The sequence below is a fragment of the Thunnus maccoyii genome, chromosome 10 (assembly GCF_910596095.1).
Source record: "Thunnus maccoyii chromosome 10, fThuMac1.1, whole genome shotgun sequence".
NCBI lineage: Eukaryota > Metazoa > Chordata > Actinopteri > Scombriformes > Scombridae > Thunnus > Thunnus maccoyii.
Window position 1 is genome coordinate 7,877,933 of NC_056542.1, and position 23,624 is coordinate 7,901,556.

The following is a 23,624-nucleotide window of genomic DNA, read 5'->3' on the forward strand; positions in this document are numbered from 1 at the left end:
TTCTAGCTTTCAGCCATATCTCACTGTCTTCATTAGCAGAATAATCCTTTCTAGTTTAATGATTTTGAATCAACTGCATATACTGATAGATTATTTTGCAAACTGAATAGTTATTTGCAATCATCAATCATATTAAATTCATGTATATCTTTACTAACAGTAATATCCTCTTTTTATTATTGTTCTGAATGCTTATAAACAGTTTCAACAACTGCTCTCATTTTAATCTTTATATTTAATTATAGATTTGACTTCTGTATGTAACATCTGTTGAGGAACTACAGATGAAAAATGAAAAACCTATTGGCTAATTGTGGCGCACTTACCGCAATGGTAATTATCATGTTTTTTTTCCCTATTAAATAAACAAACAAATAAATAAAGAATATACAGATTACTTTAATTCATTATGAATGGCAAGCACAGCTACAGATGGAGTCACTGCCGGTTGTGACAGCAGGCAGTCAAACATGCATGTTGTTATTGCATTTTTGCACTTCAAGCAAATAATTACCTGCAGTATTAGAGCAGTATGATTGCATGATGGAGCAGGAATTTTGCACTGGATACTGCTGCAGCTGTGCATAGCACATAAGAGCATCTTTTGCTCTCAGTAAGGCATTGTTTTGCAGACAATGTGCTTTATGTATGTGCTGTATACTGTAAATCAACATTAATCTGCCCTTTGTGACCAAAGAGAAATTATTATTATTCTCCATTCAGATTTTTCCCATGTAGAAGAAGAGGAATCAGAACAAAAGCAGGCAATGTGTCTGAACTGGGGAAGTTTAGAGATATGATATTTTGGAGGTCAAACTGCATTTAAATTCCACCTCTGCTTCAGAGTCTCTTCGGAGATTAAGAAAGTAAATGCTTACATGGCGCATGGGATTCTTGCTCAGCAATTTCTAAATGAAATATAATGTGAACACAAACTGCTGCAAGTGTTGGCTTTGTATAAACATAATGCTTAGTAAGACAGTTTATCATTTGTGAATAATTATCATTATCGTTTTGTTTTGCTGGTTACAGATCACTTAAGAACGTACTGCAACTTTTTCTCCACAAAAAGGCTCAAATTAATCGATCTATCTTTCATTTCTCTGATGCAAAAATATGCTGTAGTTAGTCATATTACAACCATAAACTTCCAAACATAGACAAGTAGATGTTTTTGTACACACTTTGTATACTTTTTAGAGGAAAACAATAACAGCTGCAACTACCTAAAGCAGACAAAGACTTGGTTGGTCTCCCACCCCAATGAAACCCTCCACTGGAGGATGTAATAAAGCACGTGCTCTCTCTGAATCTTAAAACTCCAAATTGGCACCAAAGGGAAGTGTTTTTTTTTTCATTGTTGTTGTTTTTTTTAATATCACCCTAAGGGTTAGGATAGTACACCAACTCACAGACGGCTTGTTTTTTTTCTGATCTCACTGTCTATAGCTAAACCCACAAAAACTGCCTCAACTTTGGTTTTGTTACCATAAGACTGATGCCAGTTGAATCTTAAATCACTTTTCTCTCCTTGGCACAATCTGCTCCTCCAGGGGAAACTAATTAGGTTGGGAAACAATAAATTCTGAAGAGGATCTCAGTATTACTGTTATGAGGCCTTTTAATTGAGATGGTTGCAGTTATGATGCATACATAATGATCGCATAACCTCCATCGGTAGAGGGCATCACCCTTGGTAATTGCTGTTAATTAACATTGCTTGCAGAGTAACAAACACCTAAGAAGCTATGAGTACTACTGTGAGCGAGTAAGGCAGCTACATGAGATGAATATTTAAAGAAAGTTCATGAACCAGAACTCTTTCAATATCTCCAAAGTAAAGAGAATCAATTCCTAGAACGTTTTAGTCTATCAATTACGTAAAATGTACCAGGTACCAAACTGTATAATTTTGTGTCAGTCATCCTGTAAGTGTAGGTTTAAATTCATTCTAAAGAAAAGGTTTCCTATTATGCAATCATGTTATAAAACGCAGTTTTGACAAGATCAAAATTAACTTTTCATACAATTACAGTCAGCCGTCAAAAGCGCTCTTGACACCTTTTAAATGGTGCTAGATGTTGAGTTTTTCCCCCTTTCCCTGTGATTTTTCAGTAACCTTTTAATATCTGCTTTCTCAGATATGATTTAGAAGACTCCTTCGACAGTCAGTCATCCAGCCTACAGAGTTTCATCTGGTAGTTTTGAAGCTGTTGATTTGGGCAAAGAGACATTGGCATAGTTTGATGTCTTGGTTGGGTGACAAACACCTTTGTGGTCGTGTTTTTCCCTCCTCGCGTGGGTTGGAGAAAATGTTAGGATTGCAGACAGAAAGATGGGCAGGCTCGAAGTGAAAAGATTGCCATTTGGACAGGTAAATGGAAGAGAGCGAAAGGAGAGGGACGATGAGGATAAAAGAGGAATAGAGATAAATACAGATAGAGGTGAGTATGGAGAAAATGGAGGGTTCTAGATGCCACACATACAAGGGGAGGGAAGGAGAGGAAAACAAGAAGAAGGTGCAAGGAGGAGAAAGAAAATGAGAGAGAGAGAGAGAGAGGAGAGAGATCAGGGGCTGAAGAGAGGTAGAGGGATAAATGCACTATTTGAATTATGTAAAATAGCTGCGTGGGAGAGAGGAGGTGTGTGTCTGTGTGCGTGTGTGTCTGAATAGTGTGACTGTGTGACAGAAGAGGCTGAGAGAGGGAGAGCACAAGGAAAGAGCACAGATATACAACATGATCAACATGAAGAGGCTGAAATGCAGGAAAAATATCAAGAGATCAGAACAAACAGAAATGTAACCACCTTATATTTGAATCAGCTGGGTTATCATGCTGTAGTTGTTTCTTTGAGAGGGCCATAAAGCGGAAGAAAGGGAATAAACTAAGAAAGGAAGACCGTGCAGAGATGTAAAGTAGCCTTTGATATGATCCTGCTGTAGTTTGGAGACAATAAAAAATATTGTCTAAGCAGGGCTTCTACATAGGTGGTCACCCTGGCTTTATTAGACAAGTGGTTGTTTCGTTCTCATCCAGTGGAAATGTGCAACACGCTGCTGGCTTTTTAGAATCTTACATACATTCACTGTGGGTGAGGAAGTGAAAAGCCTAAATTATGTTTTTAGAGTTTATTTTCAGCTGTACTGTGCACACATACTCTCCCTCATGAGATCCCAGCTCATAGCCAACATTCTCTGCTGATAATCAATATCTTTATATCTGGCTGTTGTTGTGGTGAGAGGTTACAATGTTTCTGTATTTCTCACAGAACTTGGGAAGAAAACGGAAAGAAAAGCAGAAGCTACAGTCTTTAGACCATGATGTGATGTGAAATTTTACACCCCCTCCCTGCTAACATTCAATGACATACTGCTATTAAGGTGAAGAATAGATTGACGAAACATATTTGAGAAATTAAACAAATAAATAAAATGTGTGAAGACAATTTGATTGGTTAACAAAGATTACGATATTGTAACCCTAGTTCTATAAGCACAGGTGGAGCCCTCTACTGGCCTCTAGGGGTAATACTCTTTCAATCGCACACACGCAATCGCCCACTGAAATATGCATTGTAGATGCTTAAGTGGATGGCGTAGGAGCAGCAGGGTCCATAGGTAGAGGGCTCTGCCTTTGCTTATAGAACTAGGGTTACAATATCTCACTCAGCCCTCTACTGGACTCTATGGGTCAATCACCCTGCTGCAACGAGTCGTCAGACTGCCTCACTGAACCTGACCAGCTATAGGTTAGTCGCTGCGGCCCTCCTATTACTTAATAATACCAGCCGCTTAAGTAGACCAGTAGAGGGCCCAACCAAGTCCAGTGGACCTGAGCTGGGTGAAAACATGGCCTAACCAGGCAGGGGTCATAGGTCATACACCAAACACCCCATTTCCCAAGTTATCTTGGATTACAGGGGAAATGCAGCTGTATAATTGCCCAGGGGGGGTCAGGTGTACCACAGCTGACACTAACGCTGCCCTTTCCACAAGTCCTGAGTCACACCTGCTAGCACGGATCTTGCCCAACAGCCGCTCTTGTCTCACCCTCTCCAGCAGCGGGGGAAAGAGATGAACAGGGGGAAAGGCATAAAGCAGCCTCCTTGGCCAAGGCACGTGCACAAATGCGTCCATCCCCAAGGGTGGATCATCTTGTGGCGTCAGGGAAAACCAGAGCAGGCAGTGGGTGTTGATTCAAATTGATGAACAGGTCCACTTCTTCTCTCTTGAACCAGTTCCATATCTGCTGCACCACCTTGGGATGCAGCACCCACTTGTCTGGCAGAGGGCTGCCTCTCAACATGAGGTCGGCCTGTTCTCCAGACCCGGAATGTGGAAGGCCTTAAGAGACAGGAGGTGTTCTGAAGCTCACACAAACAGGTCCTCCGCCATCTTCAGCAGGGCTGCGGATTAGACTCCACCCTGCCTGTTGATGTAGGCAACCATGGTGTGGTTGTCTGTTCTTACCAACATGTGTGTCCCCTGAACCAGAGTGAGGAAGTGTTGGAGAACCAGGAGCACCGCCTTAAGTTTGAGGAGGTTAATGTGTTGGTTTTCCCCTGAAGGCCACACACCACCTATCGCTTTCCCCAGACAGGTGTCCCACCACCCCGTTGGGCACGCATCTGTGAACATCGCTATATAGGAGGTCACTCGACCCTGCAGTGTTCCTGCCAACAGATGCTGTTGGGACGTTGGGGGAACATTCACCAAGCAGTGCTTGTGCCTCTTGGGATCCTAGCACAGGCTGGCAAACCAGCGTTGTAGGCGGCACATGTGCAGGAGCCCCAGTGGAACGACTGGAAGGCCCCAATGCCTGCCTGACAGTCAAAACTGCCACTGCCACTCCCTGCAGCAGCCTGAGGACTACCTGCTGCCAGGCCGTCCATCTGGGTTCCAACAGAACAGCCCGCAGTCTGACTGAGTCGAGCATGACTCCCAGATACTCCACCTGCTGGCATGGCTTGGGGGGCACTCTTCTTCCAGTTGATGGGAAAACATAACCAGGTTAGATGCAGCACCAACCTGGCTGTGTGGAAAATGACTCATTCTCTGGACATGGCCATGACACTGAGGTTGTTTAAGTAGAAGAAGACCCTCATACCCCGGTGGTACAGCAGTTGCAGCACCGTGTCCACACATCTGCTGCGGGGAGCCAGGGAGTAGCCAAATGGTAGCCTGTTGTATTCGTAGGCTACCCCTACATGTTCGTCTTGTGTTTCTGCGCCACCTCAACATGAAAATAAGCATCTTTCAGGTCAATGGTGGTGAACCAGTCAGCTGGTTGAACCAAGTTTCAGACAAAATGGGTCTGAAATCTCCTGTCTTTTTGGGAACCAGGAAGTACGTGGAGTAAAACCCCTTCTGTCTGTCGTGAGCGGGAACAATCAAGACAGCCTGTTTCAATAACAGGTCCTGGATCTCTTCAGAGAGAAAATTGATCTCCATCCATGGAGAAGTAAGATTAGTGATCTGATTTTGCCGTCGCTGAAGAAAAGAGGATAGTGCGCAGCAGTGAGACGCTGCTTACATAGTGTGTGAGACACACATAATTGGTTGGCGCGTTCTGATTGGTGGGCTACATACATGCAAGTTTCTGGGGCAATTGCATGCATGTGATTGGAAGAGAGTATTACCAATAGAGTCCAGTAGAGTCCAGTAGAGGGCGGAGCCTGTGTGAAACAGAACATCTGTCATCATTATGTGACCTAGCTTGTGGATATGTGACAGAAAGTCAATATCTATCCAATACACAATATTCCCACAAGAAACACTAAATAATTTGTCTTGAAGGCAGCGCTGCAGAAACAATGATAACGTCAGTTTTATACATACTAACACACACTACAAACAAGAAACGAGACTTAATGTCAGAGCACTCAAGACACTGTAAATTTATATATTCCACAAATAAACATGCAACATTATCGGCTAGATTAAAGATCACATATTTAGCAAAATTCACTTTCAAAAATGTTCTAAATATGTGTCCCAGTGGGTCTACGGACCCACAAGTATAAGGAAAGACCCTCCCCTCCCTTTTTCTCTTTCTCCGTGTATCAGGAAGAGACTATTCTCCCAAGAAATTCGTCATTCGCCCAAAAATGACATATAGTTATGTTTGAGTGACAGATGCCATCTAGTGGCTGTAGTAATTATGACCCAGAGCAGAGCTGCAGGTGAGATAACGTATATTTATGTTGACAAATTTCCTCATTTGGAAGTGGCAGGTGGTTGGAGGTTATAATCCAACAGTGGAATTTGCTACAGGAGACCACTGATTGTTTCCTGTTTCCAACCGCGAATCGGAACAGTTTTAAAAAAAACATAACTATGATCGTCTTCCAACCTTAACCACACGGTTATTATTGTAGCCATGATGACATGGGTTGCCTAACTTTAAGGAAGTAATAACTTTAATTCACACCACATATTTCTCTAACATTGACAAAGTGATCCTTTTAACCCAAACTATGATCTTTCCCCAAACCTAACCAAGTGGTTTTTGTGCCTAAACCTAACTGGACCTTAACCACAGTGTTATCACATCATAAAACATCATTATTTTTTAACAATGATTTGTAACATTTTTGGAAAGCGCAGACAAATTATGTTGAAAACGCTCCTATGTGTCGTTCTGGTGTGCATGGACAAACATTGTATTTGGTCATTTAATGTGGAAGATTTGCTACATGATCACAAGTAGGTTTTTCTTTCTTTTTTTTTCAACATAAAAGTCCTCCCATCGTCCCAGCATTTGAATATGTGGTGGAGGGGTTAAAATTTAATTTTAGGAAAGCTGCAACAGTTGGCAAAAACTTTTACTTCACGATGGACTGCTTCACCATCCAGGGCGAGTAAAAGACAGGATTCACTAGTAGACCCCAAAATACAATTGGAAAATGTGCATAACAAGCATGTCACCTTTAAAACAAAACTGTGAAGCAGTTTCAAAGTGCTCTGAATACTAGAAATTAAAGTATTAAAGATTTAGTGTACGAAAATACAGTCGAAACTATAAGTATTTGGACAGGTACACATGTTTTGTTCTCCAGGCTCTTTGCTTCAGCACATTAAATTTGAAATAAAATAATGGATACTGCATTAAAGTGCCAAGTCTCAGCTTTAATTTGAGTAGGTTTATGTCAATATAGAAAGAACTGTGTGTTATGTATAGCCCTTTTAACACATAGTGCCCACATTGCAAGGGTTCAAAAGTATTTGAACACTAGTACTAAGCTACTATGTTTCTCGGGCAGCTGTGTGTCGTTTCAACGTTAGTTCACACACAAAAGAGTTCATACGTGGCTCAGAGTTGATTGAGAGTTGCCATTTAGATAGAGGTGGAGTTGTCTGTCAATATGAGGAGTAAAGAGTTGACCATGCAAGTGAAGATGATAGTGATGAGGCCGAAGAGATATCAAAGGTAGTTGGTTGGCAGATACTTACGGTCTGGACTGTAATTTCAAAGTGCTTCACATAAAAGAAATGATTGATCAAAATATACTGTATATACAAATTCTTTCAATTAAAACACATAAAACAACTTTAATTTAATAGGCTGCTTCACAAATGAGTCGCATAGTAACTTAATAAATGACATGAGTAAAAATAAATGAAGCCTCAGTAATCTATGGTTTTAGTCTAGGAACCTCACACAAGCAGAGAGATTTGTAATTCTGTTCTGTGAGACACAAAGGACTTTTTCTGGTCTTTTTTTTTACTGGCTGTCTCAGAAGTCACTGTCATCATACAGTGGCATGTATAGGAATTTGCCTTGACAACACTGGTGCAGAGACAGACATTGATATTTATTGAGTTTGGTGGAAGGACAATAGGGACGAGGAAGTAGAAGACATACTGACAGACAGCAGGCAATACTTTTATGTACACATTCAGTCTGGTTTCTGATGTAATTTGTTGGTGCTTTGTTTGGGTAAACAGGCCGAGCAGGTCAACTGGGCCTCCTGTGATTTGTTTCCTGTGTTCTCTAACTGTACATTCACACTCTTTCCATCATCCATCAAGCGTAGGACAGGAGTTTATTCGCTCACTGACCAATTCAGTGCATTAGGCACCGACTCGCAGACGGAAGTCAATAAGTGCTTTGTTTGTTTAATGCTCGCTCCTCTCTATCCGTGCATCTCCCGGCTCCTCCCCTCAACATGCAGACTGTTAACATTCGCCTCATCTGATGTCCAGACAGAAAATCTATCTCTCCAATAGTCTGTCGCTCACTTTATCAACCCCTTTCCCTTCACAGATGAAAGTGTGTTTGTGTGCAACAGTAGAGGCAGCGGCGGCTTCGGTGGATGGGTGTGACCCCGCATGGATTTATTTCTGCCTCTCCCACCTTTGACCTCTATCTGTATTCTTTCACTCTCCGGTTTCATTCCTTTAGGCAGACTATCAATAAAAGGTTTCCCGTAGCTGTTTATTTCAGCAATGCCCCATCTTTCTCTCTCCATATCCTCTCACTCTACCTGTGTGTCGGCACCACAAGTTTTGTCCTGTCCTCATTTTGCCTTTGATGTCTCCTATCCGCTGATGTGTATTACTGTCTCACCTGTCGACCTCTCTTTCTCTCTCTCTCAGATCATCGCGCCCGGCGGAAGAGCATAGCCACAGGGAAGCAGCCCAGCATGGAGGTCCCTCCCACTGCCCCCCTTCAACCCTTCCGACAATCCGTGAGTAACTTCCCCTGTTCCCGGCCTCGCTCGCTGCCTCCGTCCCTCTCGCTCTCCCTTCTTCCTCCTCCCGCCCTGGGCCCGCCGCACACCTGCGGCCGCCGGGCCAGCGGCACCCCGCCTCACCCTTTCCCCCTCTCCCTGGCCGTCTCCCCTTCCCTCACCTTTTGCCAGCAGCAGCAGCTCCAAAAGGGCTCCAAGAAGGGGCCCGGCACACCCCCTTTGCCCCGCTCGCTGCCCCTCTCCCCCACCCTGTCCTTCACCCTGCCTCACTCGCCTGCCGCCTACTCCTCCTCCCCCCCCTTATCGTACTGGGGCGGAGACTGGAGGGCTGCCGGTACGAGTCCAGTGGCGGGAGGACCGTTAATTGCATCACTGCCCCCTGTTGAGGTATGTGACACAAACATGGCTGACGCAGAGACACTGGCGACATTTACATACAGTATTTTGTGTAAATGTGGGTTTTGGTCTTTCATTTTTGGTTTCTTAAGTCTGAGTGAACTCACAGCACTATCAGCACATCTTAACTGAGCAGTGTGTTTGCAAGTTTTAGTTCCCTTAGTACAAACTGACTATGAATTTGCAGATTTTATTTTTTTTGTACCGTTCCAAGCAGCCATTGGTTTCCATTCATTTCTCAACGATGTGAAAATCAATTACCATACTCTTGAAACATACTTAAGTTGTGTAATGGAACAAACATTAATCTGTGTTCGTGCTTATCAAAGTGACTTCATCATTCTGTCGTAATGCAGTTTAAGTGCAGATGGATTTAAACGGTCTGCACAATGAAAACATAATAATGATGGACATAAAACACAAAATTTATACTGGAGGGCGGAAAGCCAAGCCTCCTCGATACAGAGAACTCTTTTTCAATTCATAAACATGATGCAGACAAGACGAAACGAGAAGCAAGAGCAGGTAAAAGAAACATGAGCAAAGAACATACAATCAAAGACAAACAGAAAAAAAAAAAATGAATTAATTGAATGTGAAATGAAAGGTCAAAAATGACTAATGTTGCCTATTATGGAATGTAAAATAACTTGACGTTCACTGTGATGAAATGCACAATCAGTTTCAAGAGTCTGTTAATGGATTTCCATATTATACAGAAATGAGAGCAAAACCACTGGATGCCTGGAATGGAGGGAAAAAAATATGTCCAGGTTTGTAAAACCCAGCAGCCCAGTTTACAGTGATGTAAAGTCACTTGTGGTAAATGGGCTAAAACACACAAAATGACTTATATGATTTTTTAATGACTACAAAAGACAAGCAATATAAAAAAAAATTGTGCTGTCACTGTTTCTCCTGGGATCATCATTTCTCTCTTTTATACTAGAGGCAACCTCAGTCAAAAAGGGAGAGAAGAGCCGGCAGCGAAATATATTCTGTCTATGGACAGAAATACTGTAATCTGTTTATTGTTTTATTCATGGTGAGAGAAACTCAATCACAAGGTATTAAACGTGCACATAAAAGGGCTTAAAAGATAGATTGGTGTCTTATTACATTTTTGCCAACCATCAATGTTGCCCGTCTCCATTATTTCTGCTAGTGTTTGCACACTGTCACTGGTAGCTGGAAATAGCAGGACTTATTTACCTCCCTTCAGAGATCTGCTGCCCATTCACTGTTAGCAGTACATTAAAACAACTTCCACAGATTTAAAAATTGCAGGAGCCAGATAATCCATTAGACTAATGTGAAACTTCAATTTGGCTCGGTCAAAGTTTGTGTGTTTTCATCATTATTTCATTGTGGCTGAGATGAGTGTTTTCATATCAATATTTCAGGTTCTCTGATTGGATGAGCGAGCCTGAAGGGCGGGAGGAGAGCCACAGTGTAAACTTAGGATGCAGACTAAACTTTTCTGCCTTTGCTATTATCTTTCTCTCTGCACACTGTCGATAATTTTATGCTCACAGGAGGAAAAACAAATATTGGCTTATAAATAATCTCTTTAAAAAACACATTGTCTTGCAGTATTTTGAGCATCTTTGTTAGACCAGACAGCAGTTCATTTGAAGCAATGTTTGACAATTAAAAAAAATCACATTACATACAGCTGCTGAATGTGGATAGAAGCAAATGGGCTGAAATACTTAATCTCCTTCAACCTAAAATGAACCCTAAACCGACTAGTACCAGAGCAAATTTGTGCATGCAAACGTAGCCTGTGAAAATGTTGCCTCACTTTATTGTGGCTTATTGTGATTCAGGTTTTTCTTTCTCTCCATTGAATACTTTGACTTTTTGAGACTTAAAGTGTCAGACGGAGCGGCTAATAAAATCAGATTTAGTCATGCAGGCTATTAGCTTGGAACCAGCAGATGGAGCCAAGTCTTTAGTCATATCCTCAAGACAGGCTTCAAAGCCATTTGACTCTTGCCAGATGACGAGGTGTCATTTCCCTCCAGTCATTCTCCCACTGAATAATGCTGCCATGCTATAGGTATATAAATGATATTATTGTGAATCCTCAGAAGGCACCTGAAAGCTGAATGGTTGAAGCTTCTTTACGGCACAGAGGCAGATAAAGAAAAAGTGATATTTCATGCATGTTTTGAGACATTTGAGCTTCTAAGTTATTTTCACGGTGAACAGTTTAATGATTAAAGTGTGAAAACAGCTTTGAATTATTTTTTTTTTGTACCGTTCCAAGCAGCCATTGGTTTCCATTCATTTCTCAACGGTGTGAAAATCAGTTAGCATACTCTTGAAACATACTTCAGTTGTGTAATGGAACAAATATTAATCTCCATTCATATTTATCAAAGTTACTTCATCATTGTGTGGTAAGGCAGTTTAAGTGCAGATGGATTTAAAAGGTCTGCACAATGAAAATATAATAATAATGGACATAAAATACAAAATTTATACATGAAGGATGAAAGCAAGGGCAGGAAAACAAGAAGCAAGGGCAGGAAAAAGAAGGATAAACAAAGAACATACAACCAAAGACAAAAAGTGGTACAGAAAATAATAAATAATTAATTGAATAAATGGTCAAAAATGAATAATGTTGCCTATTGAATGTAAAATAACTTGATGTTCACTGCGATGACAAAATGCACAACTGTTTTTAACAGTCTGTTAATGGATTTTCATATTATACAGAAATTAGTGGAAACCATTTTTTGACATTTATGGTCAACAAACATAAATTGTAACAATCTAGTTTTAAAAATGTTATTAGCGAGCTGAAAACCTGTTTAATTTGGTGGGAAATGTCACGTCTTTTTTATGTAGTTCCACTTTTTTCAAAGAACTGACACAGTATATTGAAATATTAGTGACAGATCATGACACAAAGTCGAGGTTATTTATTTTAACAAGTGAACAAGTGATCCACAGACTTTAAAATTTTGTGACCATTGGCTGTTTGTGCACAATAAATACAAATGTCTTGTTTCACTTGGTCCCATTCGAATGGTTTGTAGGACACTATAATAACAAATGGTTCTCTTTCAAACCTTACTCAGTATCTCACTATTGGGATGTGCCTTCTGGTGTGACCAATCATGGTTAATTTCATCTTTTAAGTCTGTCCATTCAGTTTCTTATGAGCAGAACGGTCCTGCAAATCAATCAATCAATCAGACTTTATTTGTATAGCGTTTTTCATACAAACAAAATGTAACACAAAGTGCTTCACAAGACAAAACAATAACTCCCCCACATCCGCACACAAAGCAATAAATGGCTTTGTAATTAATAAAGCACTCTATAATAACAGGAACAAACACCTCCGTCGTAAGGACAAACATTTTCACTCACTGTTGTCTTATGAATCGATAAATTCCTATCACTGTATCTCAGATTGTGCGATTGTGTAAGGAAGCTCATGTAGGACAAAACGGCGCCCCTGTATGAGACATGTTGTTGGATTGTATGGCACACCACTGCCCACCACAGGTTCTGTTACAACACTACAGCTCTCTGTAGCAAGTGGACATGTGTGGGTGTATGATTTCATGTTGATAATAAATGTACCTTGTGCTTTCCCCCATCACGCATCCTGTGTTTCATTTGTGTGCGTCTCCATCTGATTTTGGTGTTACTTACATACATCTGACACAAACCGCACTGACTTCATACAAATCATATTTTATTTCATCGATCTTTCTCCTCCAAACCATACCCGACTCTTCTATCCTCCTCTTCACCACTCAACCGCTCACATTTGCCGACTCACCAACCACTTAACCGTCTCCGTCGCTCCACGCCATGCACTCCGTCCCTCTCCTTCTCCATCTGTTTGCCCCTTGTTGTTGCTCTCCTCCACCCGCACCAGAGTTTCCTCAGTAGAAGGTTGAAGGGCTCCATCAAGAGGGCTAAAAGTCAGCCCAAACTGGACCGAACCAGCAGTTTCCGCCACATGATCCTCCCCCGCTTCCGCAGTGCCGACCAAGACAGGTCAGTGAGTGAGTGTGTGTGTGTGTGTGTGTGTGTGTGTGTGTAGGCATGAGTGTATGTGTGTGTGAGGAATTTTGAGCGTTCACATGTGCATTCATCTGCTGTGTCTGGCTGTGTTTGGCAATGTCGGTCTGTGATCAGTGTGTGGCTGCATTTATGTATGAAATCTGTTTTTTGTCTGCTTCTTCCCAGCCCGGTTGGTATAAATGTTATGACATCACAAACAACTTCCTTTCTCATCCATCCCAAAGTATCTTTCTGTTTGAAAGAGGATGTTGGGATGAAGCGTGACATAGTTAGTAGTCATTCAAAGTGTAAAGTAATCAGGAGTCAGTTTCAGTTAGGGGAAAAAGGTGATTTTTATTCCATGAATAATGTTGTAGTCTGCTCAGACATTTGCTATTTTATTATAGAAATTATATTATATATTATATTATAAAAATTATTATTTTACTGTGTGGACCAGTATGTTTACTGGCACATGAAAGTGTGCTGTATTCCAGTGAAATTTTGACCTATAAATGCAAAAATATAGCATCTATCAATCTATAAAAATGTCTATATATATATATTGCTGTTTATTTTACTCCTCCATGTCCCGGCGCAGTGTCACTTACAATTAAAACACTCAACACTGTCGCTGTTTCTCTGCCGGGGCGATGAAAAAACATCTCTCTCTCTCCATGGCAACCAGCAGACAGCCATATGGTGGCTGCACAGAAGATAATGAGTCATTGGGAGATTTGCTTAATTATACCTCCTCTGTATCATGTAGATAGTTGTAGCAGTACTGGCATTCTTCAGCCACAGCAGCACAAGAGGTACATGGCTACATTTTGAGGGAAATATTCTTCAGAGGCAGCAGATTTTGGCTTGGCAGAAGTACATAGAGGAGAGTTTCTATTTTGGAGTTGTTCTACTTTGGTTTTTGTTTCCAGAGGAAGTGGAATTATTTGGACTGTATAAAATTTGAAGTTTGCAGTTTGCAAATAATATTGTCAAGCTGTGTTTGTGATTTGTGTATATGAACATTTTGCATCGAGTTTCAGCCTCTTAGGTGCAAACATACAGTACATCTTAGTCATCTTAAAAGCAAAAACCCCAAAATCTACAGCTCCACTCTGATGAATGGTATAGGTTTTATGAGGAAAATTAATGAGGGATCATGTTTTTCACCTAACTTTGCATAATTAGTAGTACATCATTAAAAAAAAGAGGTGTCCTTAGTATTTTTCCCCTTAAGTTTATCTAAAATCTCCTACTTAACAACTACAGCAAAGACAAACTTGAACTTCAAATGTGAACAAGGTCATCTTGATAATATAAACACAGGGCAAAAGTACGCTAAGGAGAGGGCTATGCCAAGGTGCATTTCCCCATGATTTATTCACTCGGGAAGGTTGTGGATGTCTATTATGCACGGTTGGTCCAAAGAGACACAGAACGGACAAAAAAGTCAAGAGCCTTGTGGAGTCCAGGTTGTTTGCCAAGGCTCTCGTGGCTGATATCCATTTTCACAGCTCCTGGTTTACTCAGGATGTTTTCTGTCAGGGATGTTGGCGAACATCTGCAACTTTGTTTATTTATATTCGGCTTTTTTATCTTTATTTATCCAGGGAGGATTTGCAGAGAACACATGCCCTTTCTCACCAAGGATTGAAAGTCATGCAGCCATGAATATTTTTCTGAGCTCCCAAACAAGCTGTAAAATCCTTGGTGATATACATGTATTTTTGCACGTAGTTATTTTTTCAATAATAACTTTTAATTGATTGATAGTACAAATGTTGAACAGATCTGTATGTGCCCTGTCATATAGCTGCTACCCCTTACATAAATATATTAAGAGTTTGTGCCCTGTGATGACCTACATGTACTTTTAGCGTTTTCTGTCTTGCAAAGTATAACATTTATCAATTTATCTGTTGGTTATGTTTTCAATTAACAAATTAATTGTTTAGCCTGTAGCCACAGGACATGCAATTTAAGATATAAAACAAAGAGAAACAGAGAAGGTAGAACCTACAAATGTTTGGTATTTTTGCTCTATAAATGACTAAAATGAACAGTCAACTATTGAAATGGTTGCAATTAATTTTAGCCTTTAGCCCTCTCATTAATATCAGTCGAACCTTATTGAATAAGAAAGCTTTTGTTATCCTTTTTTTGCTCTGCTCAGGTTTGACTCTTGCATGTACAGTAGATGCTTCAACTAACTATTTTTAATCTGAGTTACTTTTTCAATTAATCACTGAATTGTGTGGTCTATAAAATGTCAGAAAACAGTGAAAAATGCCAGTGACAGTTTCCCAGAGCCCAACGTGTATGTTGAGTTGTGCAAAGATATTCAGTTTACAATGATATAAAACAAAGAAAAGCAGGAAATCTTCACATTGGAGGAGCTGGAACCAGAAAATGTTTGACATTTCTGCTTGAAAAATGACTTTTAACAACGAAACAATTATCATTATAGTTGCAGATTATTTGTTGATTGACTGAACAGTAGATTTACTGCACTTATTAAATGTATTTATGTGGTGTTTTGAGGTGAGATAGTTTACTGCAAAGAAGCACAACATATTTTCAACTGATTGAATGCTCGTTAGTCTGTCAACCCTGGCGGTGAGGTTATTTTCTTTGATTTGTTGTGACTTGTTAAGATTAATCAGATTTCCAAAGTGTGTGTGTTTGTGTGTTGTCTTTTCATGTCTCCCCACTGAGACCTTGCATAGACCTTCTTCTACCCCCAGGCACTCTTGCTCTCTTCCCCAATCTCTTTATCCATTCTGACCTTCTCACATCCTCTCTTCCCTCTTATCCATGCTCTCACTTTCTTCATCTCCGAAGAATCCACTGTTTACATAATCAACGCGATGAGAGGTCTTCTCCCTCACCTCTTCCTCTCAGCCTTCTCTCACATCCTCTTATGACCTCCCCCACTCCTTCTCTTTTCTCTTCTGTATTCCCTACAATCTGACTCATTCCTTTGGGTCTATTTTTATCTCTCTCTCTCTCTCTGTCTCTCTCTCTCCCTCTCTCTGTTTCTCTCCCCCCCTCTCAGTCCTGTACATGTAATCAGTGCTCTGTTGATGAACGTTATGATTGAACGTAGGCAAAAGCAATGCAAGAGCAGGGGAGAAGCTGAGAGTCAGACGCAGCACGGGGGATATACAATCTCTTTTTTTAATCTTTTTCCTCGCTTCCATCGCCCTCTTTCTTCTTCTTTGAGTGCGTCTTCACACCTGAGCGTCCTTCCTCGTTGTCTGGTTAGACTCACTGTGTCATCATACATCCGTCTAACTGACTTGGTGGTTGTCTGCTGAGCTGGTCTTCTGCTTCTGTGCATGCGTGGGAGGGAGTGTATAGGTGAGCATGATGGATGGGCTTTAGAGGAAACCTTGTTCACTTGTTAGTGTGAGCCACGTGCATATGTCTGTCAGGATTAATGACATTATTAAGAATCACTGATATGAAAGGTTTTACCATGCTGTGTGTTGAGTTTACTGTTTTCCTGGAGGAATAGACTGGATATATCTGTAAGAACAGCTTCTTAAATATGAGTTAGACTTAACTAAAAACAAAAATTAAGACATCAGATAAATATGTGCTGTTTTTCGTCCTTTAGATTACCAGTCCTCTTACTTTTTCTTTCTTTTATCGAACCGCTAAAAATAGACAAATCTTTAACACATGGTGAAAAGTATTTCCTTTTAATTGTGTGTAATTGCTGTCAGGATACAAGCAGTCATTGAGATTTTTTTTTAGGTTATAATGAGCATTTCAGAATAAGTGTCCAGGATCAGAGCCACTTTGCTGTCTGCATGGTCTGCTGGATTTTCTTTAAAAGTCAACTAATGAACCTTGTAACATTAGATCAGTCTGTCCACTTCACAGCTGCCCGTTGAATAATTTAGGGTGCAGATTTTCAAAATGTTCATTATTTTTTATCACGTTAAGTGTTGGGTCTACTCTCTCTTTCTCTTTGCCTCTTAGCAATACAAGGTTAATAGCTTGGACGCATTAATACGTACTTGCTGTTGTTGGCGAATACAGCTAAAATGTTGAAAAGTCAGAAAGTAGTCAGTGTGGGCAGCATCTTAGCAGGACCAAATGAAATGTATGTTAGGATTTATCTTAAAATGTTTCCTCCCTGGCTAAAGAATATGTTGTTTCCATATTTTGTGCAATTTACTGATACTGAACTTCATAAACGTCTTGAAAGACACAAACCAGTGTGTTACAAGTTGAATGTTTTTGTCTTGGCACTAGATACTCATAACATAGATATTAGCATTGTTAATAGCCCCTTTATTACTGCAGTTCAACATATTTTGCAGCACTTATATGGATGTTTGTCAAGACACAAAGATACAGAAATGAAGCGCAATGCCACCTTCAATAAGAGAGCGCCTTCTGCCCTCTCCACATCTAACCACAACTATCACTCCTCCCAGGACCCGTTTGATGCAGAGCTTCAAAGAGTCCCACTCCCATGAGTCCTTGCTGTCTCCCAGCAGTGCTGCCGAGGCGCTGGACCTCACTCTGGATGAGGACGCCATCATCAAACCTGTCCACTCGAGCATCCTGGGACAGGAGTACTGCTTTGAGGTGAGAACTGGGCTGCACAATAGGGACAAACAAAGAGTACACACACACACAAAGTAGAGTGTACAGAGCATATAGCACCAAAAATGTTCCATCCTGTCAAGTGACAGTGATGTGAAATGACTGTCAATTGAAAATATATATATATATTTCTTTTTACATGTGACAAAATGAAAGAAACAAGGACACTGAAATGAACCCCAGTCCCTACATAACTTGCTGCAGGATTCTGTCAGCTTTTCATCACATTTCCATTAGTGGAACATGACAGAGGTTGAGAGTGAATACAAGACATTGTTTTTGCGCCTTAGTTGCAGTCTCCATAGTTACTAATGGCTGTGGTTGTTGAATTTACCATTGGCTATAACCTCAGGTGACTACGGCATCAGGAACCAAGTGCTTTGCGTGTCGCTCAGCTGCAGAGAGAGACAAATGGATCGAGAACCTGCAGAGAGCTGTCAAGCCCAACAAGGTGAGGGGAGAGAAAGGGATGCGGTAGAGGAAAAAAAAAAAAAAAGAATGATCCCTCTGTCTGTGTGTCTCTCTCTCTCCTCCCCGTCTCCCGTTGTTGTCTGTTGTCAACAGAAGCGCACCACTTCATTTCTCTGTGTGAACTCCATCCTCGTGTCTGTGTGTGTCTGTGTTGAACAATTTAGTCGCTTCTCCAAGCAAATATTAAAGCTGCACGAGGTAATGTTGCAGGGCGGAGGAACCAAATTGTTGTTTTGAAAAACTTTGATATCCATAAATCAGGTGATGTGATGTCAGTAAATGGCACAAAGCAAGGTCATGGTGACTAACCCAGCATGTCTGTGATACTGAAGGGACAAGAGACAAAAGATCAAACACTGGTGAGTCCAGGTCCTTTCTCACTGCTCTTTAGGAGACAGTCTTAATGTGTCCACCTGACATCAAATTATAGTTAATTAGAGCAGATGGGATTTCTGTTTGATTTAAGCAGAGAAGATGGTGTATTTCCATGTAAAAATCTTTCCTAGTGCAGCTTTAAAGCACTGTGATTTTCCATCCTCACAGCTTAAAAAAACAACAAATCTCAGCTCTTCATATTAGCTCCGAGTAAAACCAATATCCTAATTTTCACCCAGATTTCATAGTTCTGTAAAATTGTCCCACATCTCCCTTCTCTGTTATTAAAAAGTGAACAGGCATGCAAGATACGCAGCTTTGATGACAACCAGGGTTTAGGAGTTATTAAGCCAGACTGAGATGAAACATCACCCGAGCTGAATGCCTCGTCCAGATGCTCAGGCCGCAGGGGTCCTGGCTGAGTCATGGAGCTCCAAGGACTCCACACGGGGGCTCTCTCCAAAATCCCATCCCCACACCCCCCCACTCCTAAACAACACACACATCCCAGACCAGATGCATCGACAGAGATAAGACTCACTGCAGAGACAAAGATTATCATTACATTTCTTAACTTTCTGCAGCCTTTTAATTCCTGCTTTGAACTATGATTGTTTTTTTTTAAACAGAGAGGAGCCACTTCACCCTGCTTTAGTATAGTTTTTTGATAATGAGCAAGATATCACAGAAACTAGGGAAGATGTAACATGATACAAAGATGGAGGACTCGAGCACATGCTGGTGCTGCTACACTGTATGTGCACTAGCAAACTGAGCCACCAGATGCCCAGCGCATTCAAACTCAGAGGTGTAGAATTAATTATGCCTTGTGCTCGGCACTGGTTATCAAAGAGCATGCAAATGGAGAGCTTAAGAATGTTGGATCTCGCTGATGCTCATGTATTGAGCTGTCTAAATTAGGACCTAAATGATCTGAACCAAACAGGGGGCTCAAAACAATGGCATTTCAGCCCAACTGAAATGACTCAGCCCTCATTCTCTGAAACATCACTCTGCAATCAACACGGCTCTCTCTCCTCCCATGGGGGATGTCAAATATAGCTTGTGCTTTGTGATCATGATTAGGAAGTGTAGCTGTCTACAGAAACATTACCACCATTGTTTGTCCCTCGTCTTTGCAGCATACGTGCATTGTGTCATTTGTCTCTTTTTTTCAGCCAGTTAGACTACTCTGCTACTCTTATCCTTCATAGTTTCTGTTGTTATTCTTCTTTTGTGTGTCTCTGTCATGCTGTCTTATGTCTGTGTATTCAAATCCAGAGCTGACAGCACAGCCTACAATGCACCGTAGCTCATGCGCCATGTCACCAGCCATTCCTTTCTTGTCATTTACTCTGTTCTCCTGCAGGCTGACCTGCTGTCGCCTGTTATTCACACACACCGTCTCTGCTTCCGTATCTTGGAACTGTTTTCTTTGCTGTTTGTCATGTTTTTCCCCTGCATTGTATCATCTTCTTTTGCAAAGCTTTTTAGTTGCTCTATTATTAGATGCACTTGACCTTATTTGACCTGATTTCATCTACACGCAGGACAACAGCCGAAGGGTGGATAATGTGCTCAAACTGTGGATCATCGAGGCCCGCGAGCTTCCAGCCAAGAAGCGCTACTACTGCGAACTTTGTCTGGACGACATGTTGTATGCACGCACCACCAGCAAGCCCCGCACTGACACCGTTTTCTGGGGCGAGCACTTTGAATTCAACAACCTGCCAGCCGTCCGCAACCTACGCCTTCATCTATACAAGGAGACCGACAAGAAAAGACGCAAGGTGAAAAAGAGATCTGTAGGATAACATGGAGGTCTGAGAATTGCTAGTTTCTTACAGCAAAATGAAGACAGAAGAACTGGTTTATTTTAAATGTACCTAAAAGTGAATTATAAAGTTGGAGGCTAGTAGAAAACTGTTATCAAATCTTGGCACAACTCCCCCTGGTCCTCTTACGCTTTTACAACAGAAATTAGCAGTTTGGTATATTGGAACATCAGTTCAACAGAAACAATGAAGAGATGAAGAAATAACTTACTGTTTTTTTTATTATTACTATTTAGGTCATTGGCTTTACAATACAGTAGCCAATGAAGCAAATAATAAAATGGCATTTCAAAGTGGTGGCACTGCTTTTGTCTTTGTCATTTGCTTTACTGGCTTAATAACAAACCATTTTGTAACACTGTCTGTGTTTGTAGCACAGTTATGCAATGTCCATAGTTTAGGTTGGAGGAAAAAACCTGTAGTGTGTCTGCCCCAAAAACAGAGTGGAGGCTCAAAGAGAGAAAAGACAGAAACAATCGGAATAATTGATTAAGTAATCATTGAGTCATTGCCATGGATCAACAACCCTATCAACCCCCTGCAGATACAGTACACAGTGTTATGGCCATTTTGTGTAATCTTGCAGTAAAAATGTTATTCTTTGCCTCTTTAGTTTTTTCCAGTTTTGAAAAATAATACATTTTTTGAACACAAGAATGAATATTCAGTCACAAATATTATCATTTTTATTCTCAATTTAATGCAAGAGTAGCACCACCATAGCAAAACAACTCATTTCTAGCTTCAAATGACACTCCAGGGATCCAGTGTTAGTCTTGCTGCTCATTATTTATTCAGTGGTAAAGCTTTAAATTATTATTTTTTTGACATTTCAAACTTTCAAATCATTTTTACACAGTAAAATACATATCATTTTCACCATCGAATGCTTATCACAACTAATACCTACTTTTTGTCCTTGAAGGAAAAGAGCACATACTTAGGACTTGTAAGCATCCCCATCTCAAGCATCACTGGACGTCAGTTTGTGGAGCAGTGGTACCCGGTCATCCAGCCCAGCGTCCTCACCAAGGGAGCTGGTGTCGGAGGGGGGAAGATCATCAATGCATCCCTACGTCTCAAATCCCGCTTCCAGACCATGAACATACTGCCAATGGAGCTGTACAAGGAGTTTGCAGAGTATGTCACCAATAACTACCGCACCCTGTGCGCTGTGCTGGAGCCTGTGCTAAGTGTCAAGAGCAAAGAGGAAGTTGCCTGTGCACTGGTGCATATACTGCAGAGCACTGGGAAAGCTAAGGTACTTCTATTTGATTAATTGGTATGTGTAAATATGTGAAACAGATCTGAAGCTTTTTCAGTCCTTTTGAACAGACAGTCAAGCTTTTGTTTCTGCTGTAATCTTAATGTATATAATAGAAGAGCAATCATTTTGTTCCCTCTTTCTCCAGGACTTCCTGTCAGACATGGCAATGTGTGAGGTAGACAGATTCATCGACCGAGAACACCTTATCTTCAGAGAGAACACTCTGGCCACCAAAGCCATAGAAGAGTACCTCAAATTGATTGGACATAAGTACCTCAAGGATGCTATAGGTGAGCCAGAACTTTGGGGTTCTTGAGTTTGTCACTGTATAAATTTAAGCAACTTTGCAATATTCAAATCTTACTAATTTTAAATTTATTTTAAATCCAAGGGAAGAAGTTTTGAAATGACAAAACTTTTAATTAAAGGAAAAATCCTCCCCAAGATATTCTCTCTCAGCCTGCTTCATTGTTATTGCTCGAAGAGATAGTTTAATTTGTGTTGGAATTTATTATTAAATTTATTAAAATTATTATTTTCCAACTTGTGTCAAGCTTCTGGTCTTTTTCTATATTTCTGTGTGGAGTTTGATGATATATCGAATTACGTGATTATCCTAGCTCAGCAAAAGTACGTTTATGGAATCAAGAAGCTGTTCTCAAAACTAGAGAAATACAGTTTCGTTAATGAATGTTTTCACAAGTACGTACAAAACCCTAAAAAATACATTGTAATTTAGAGCCACTATGTTAAACACAAGCATATTCAACCACCATTACTGTGGATAATTGTAAACAGGAAGTGGAATGGAAGCTCATTCTGCAGTATGATCGAAATAATTGACCAAATACAGAAACTATTCTTTTATTTCTGAGAATGAGTGAGGTGAGAGGTGTTGAGAGGTGTTTTGGCTATGAATAAAGCTAACTACAGTTGTTAGAAGGTTTGTGTTCTAGCTAGTTAGCTTATAAGTAACATGCCACCATGATTTGTCTTGGTTTTGCTGCCATACCTATTTATTTGAAGCTGCAGCTTGTCTTGTGGCAACACTGCATGTGGGTTGTTGTATAATTTGCTGTTGACGGCGAAATCTATTCTACCATAATGGATTTCTTTTTTTAAGACCGTTGGTTGCTACATTCTGCATTAACAGCACTGAGCTGATCTTGTGATACTTTCTACACTTTTGCTGTTACTAATGAAATGTCATTTGTAGGGGAGTTCATAAGGGCCTTGTATGAGTCAGAGGAAAATTGCGAAGTGGACCCCATGAGAACACCACCCTCTGTACTCCCAGACCACCAAGCCAATCTCCGAATGTGCTGTGAACTGGCACTCTGCAAGATCGTTAACTCTCATTGGTGAGTAGTTAACAAATGTATTGAGTGACTTTATTCCTGTATTTTAAAGATACATGAGACTTCAGTTTCTTTCATAGGGAACTAAAGAAACTGATCCTGACATGTAGTAAATATCCCCTCACAGTGTGTTCCCACGAGAGCTTAAAGAAGTATTTGCCTCCTGGAGAGTGCGTTGTGCTGAGAGGGGTCGGGAAGACATTGCTGACCGTCTCATCAGTGGTTCCCTCTTCCTGCGCTTCCTGTGTCCTGCCATCATGTCCCCATCGCTCTTCAACCTCACCCAGGAGTATCCCGACGAGCAAACGTCACGCACGCTCACCCTCATCGCAAAAGTAGTGCAAAACCTGGCTAACTTCTCCAAGTCAGTTTTATTCTATTCAATATACAGCCCTTACACTAACCAGTCACTATCCAGTGCATGACAGTAGACAGTCAATCCCAATAATCAATCAAAAATAAAAACAGAAGCAACTGATCTCTTCTGGGATTCACAAGAAAACAGATCTCATTTCTTAATTAAAATGTTTATTTGGTGTTCCTTTATGAAGTGAAGAAAGTAAAGCTGGCCTTCAA

The 23,624-nt window shown here is 40.7% G+C and overlaps 1 protein-coding gene across 4 annotated transcripts in view; it reads left to right on the plus strand.

Moving 5' to 3' along the window:
* Positions 1 to 23,624, plus strand: part of syngap1b (synaptic Ras GTPase activating protein 1b) — a 133,574-nt gene that overhangs the window by 83,642 nt on the left and 26,308 nt on the right. For 3 of the 4 annotated variants that reach the window (XM_042423598.1, XM_042423599.1, XM_042423600.1), the window contains 9 exons: positions 8,600 to 8,691; positions 12,995 to 13,116; positions 17,571 to 17,724; positions 18,095 to 18,193; positions 20,139 to 20,378; positions 21,349 to 21,684; positions 21,836 to 21,980; positions 22,907 to 23,051; positions 23,176 to 23,412. In XM_042423598.1, the coding sequence (XP_042279532.1) occupies positions 8,600 to 8,691; positions 12,995 to 13,116; positions 17,571 to 17,724; positions 18,095 to 18,193; positions 20,139 to 20,378; positions 21,349 to 21,684; positions 21,836 to 21,980; positions 22,907 to 23,051; positions 23,176 to 23,412 (1,570 nt within the window). Of the gene's footprint in view, positions 1 to 8,599; positions 9,082 to 12,994; positions 13,117 to 17,570; positions 17,725 to 18,094; positions 18,194 to 20,138; positions 20,379 to 21,348; positions 21,685 to 21,835; positions 21,981 to 22,906; positions 23,052 to 23,175; positions 23,413 to 23,624 lie in introns of all 4 variants that reach the window. The other variant, XM_042423601.1, reaches the window with a different exon arrangement.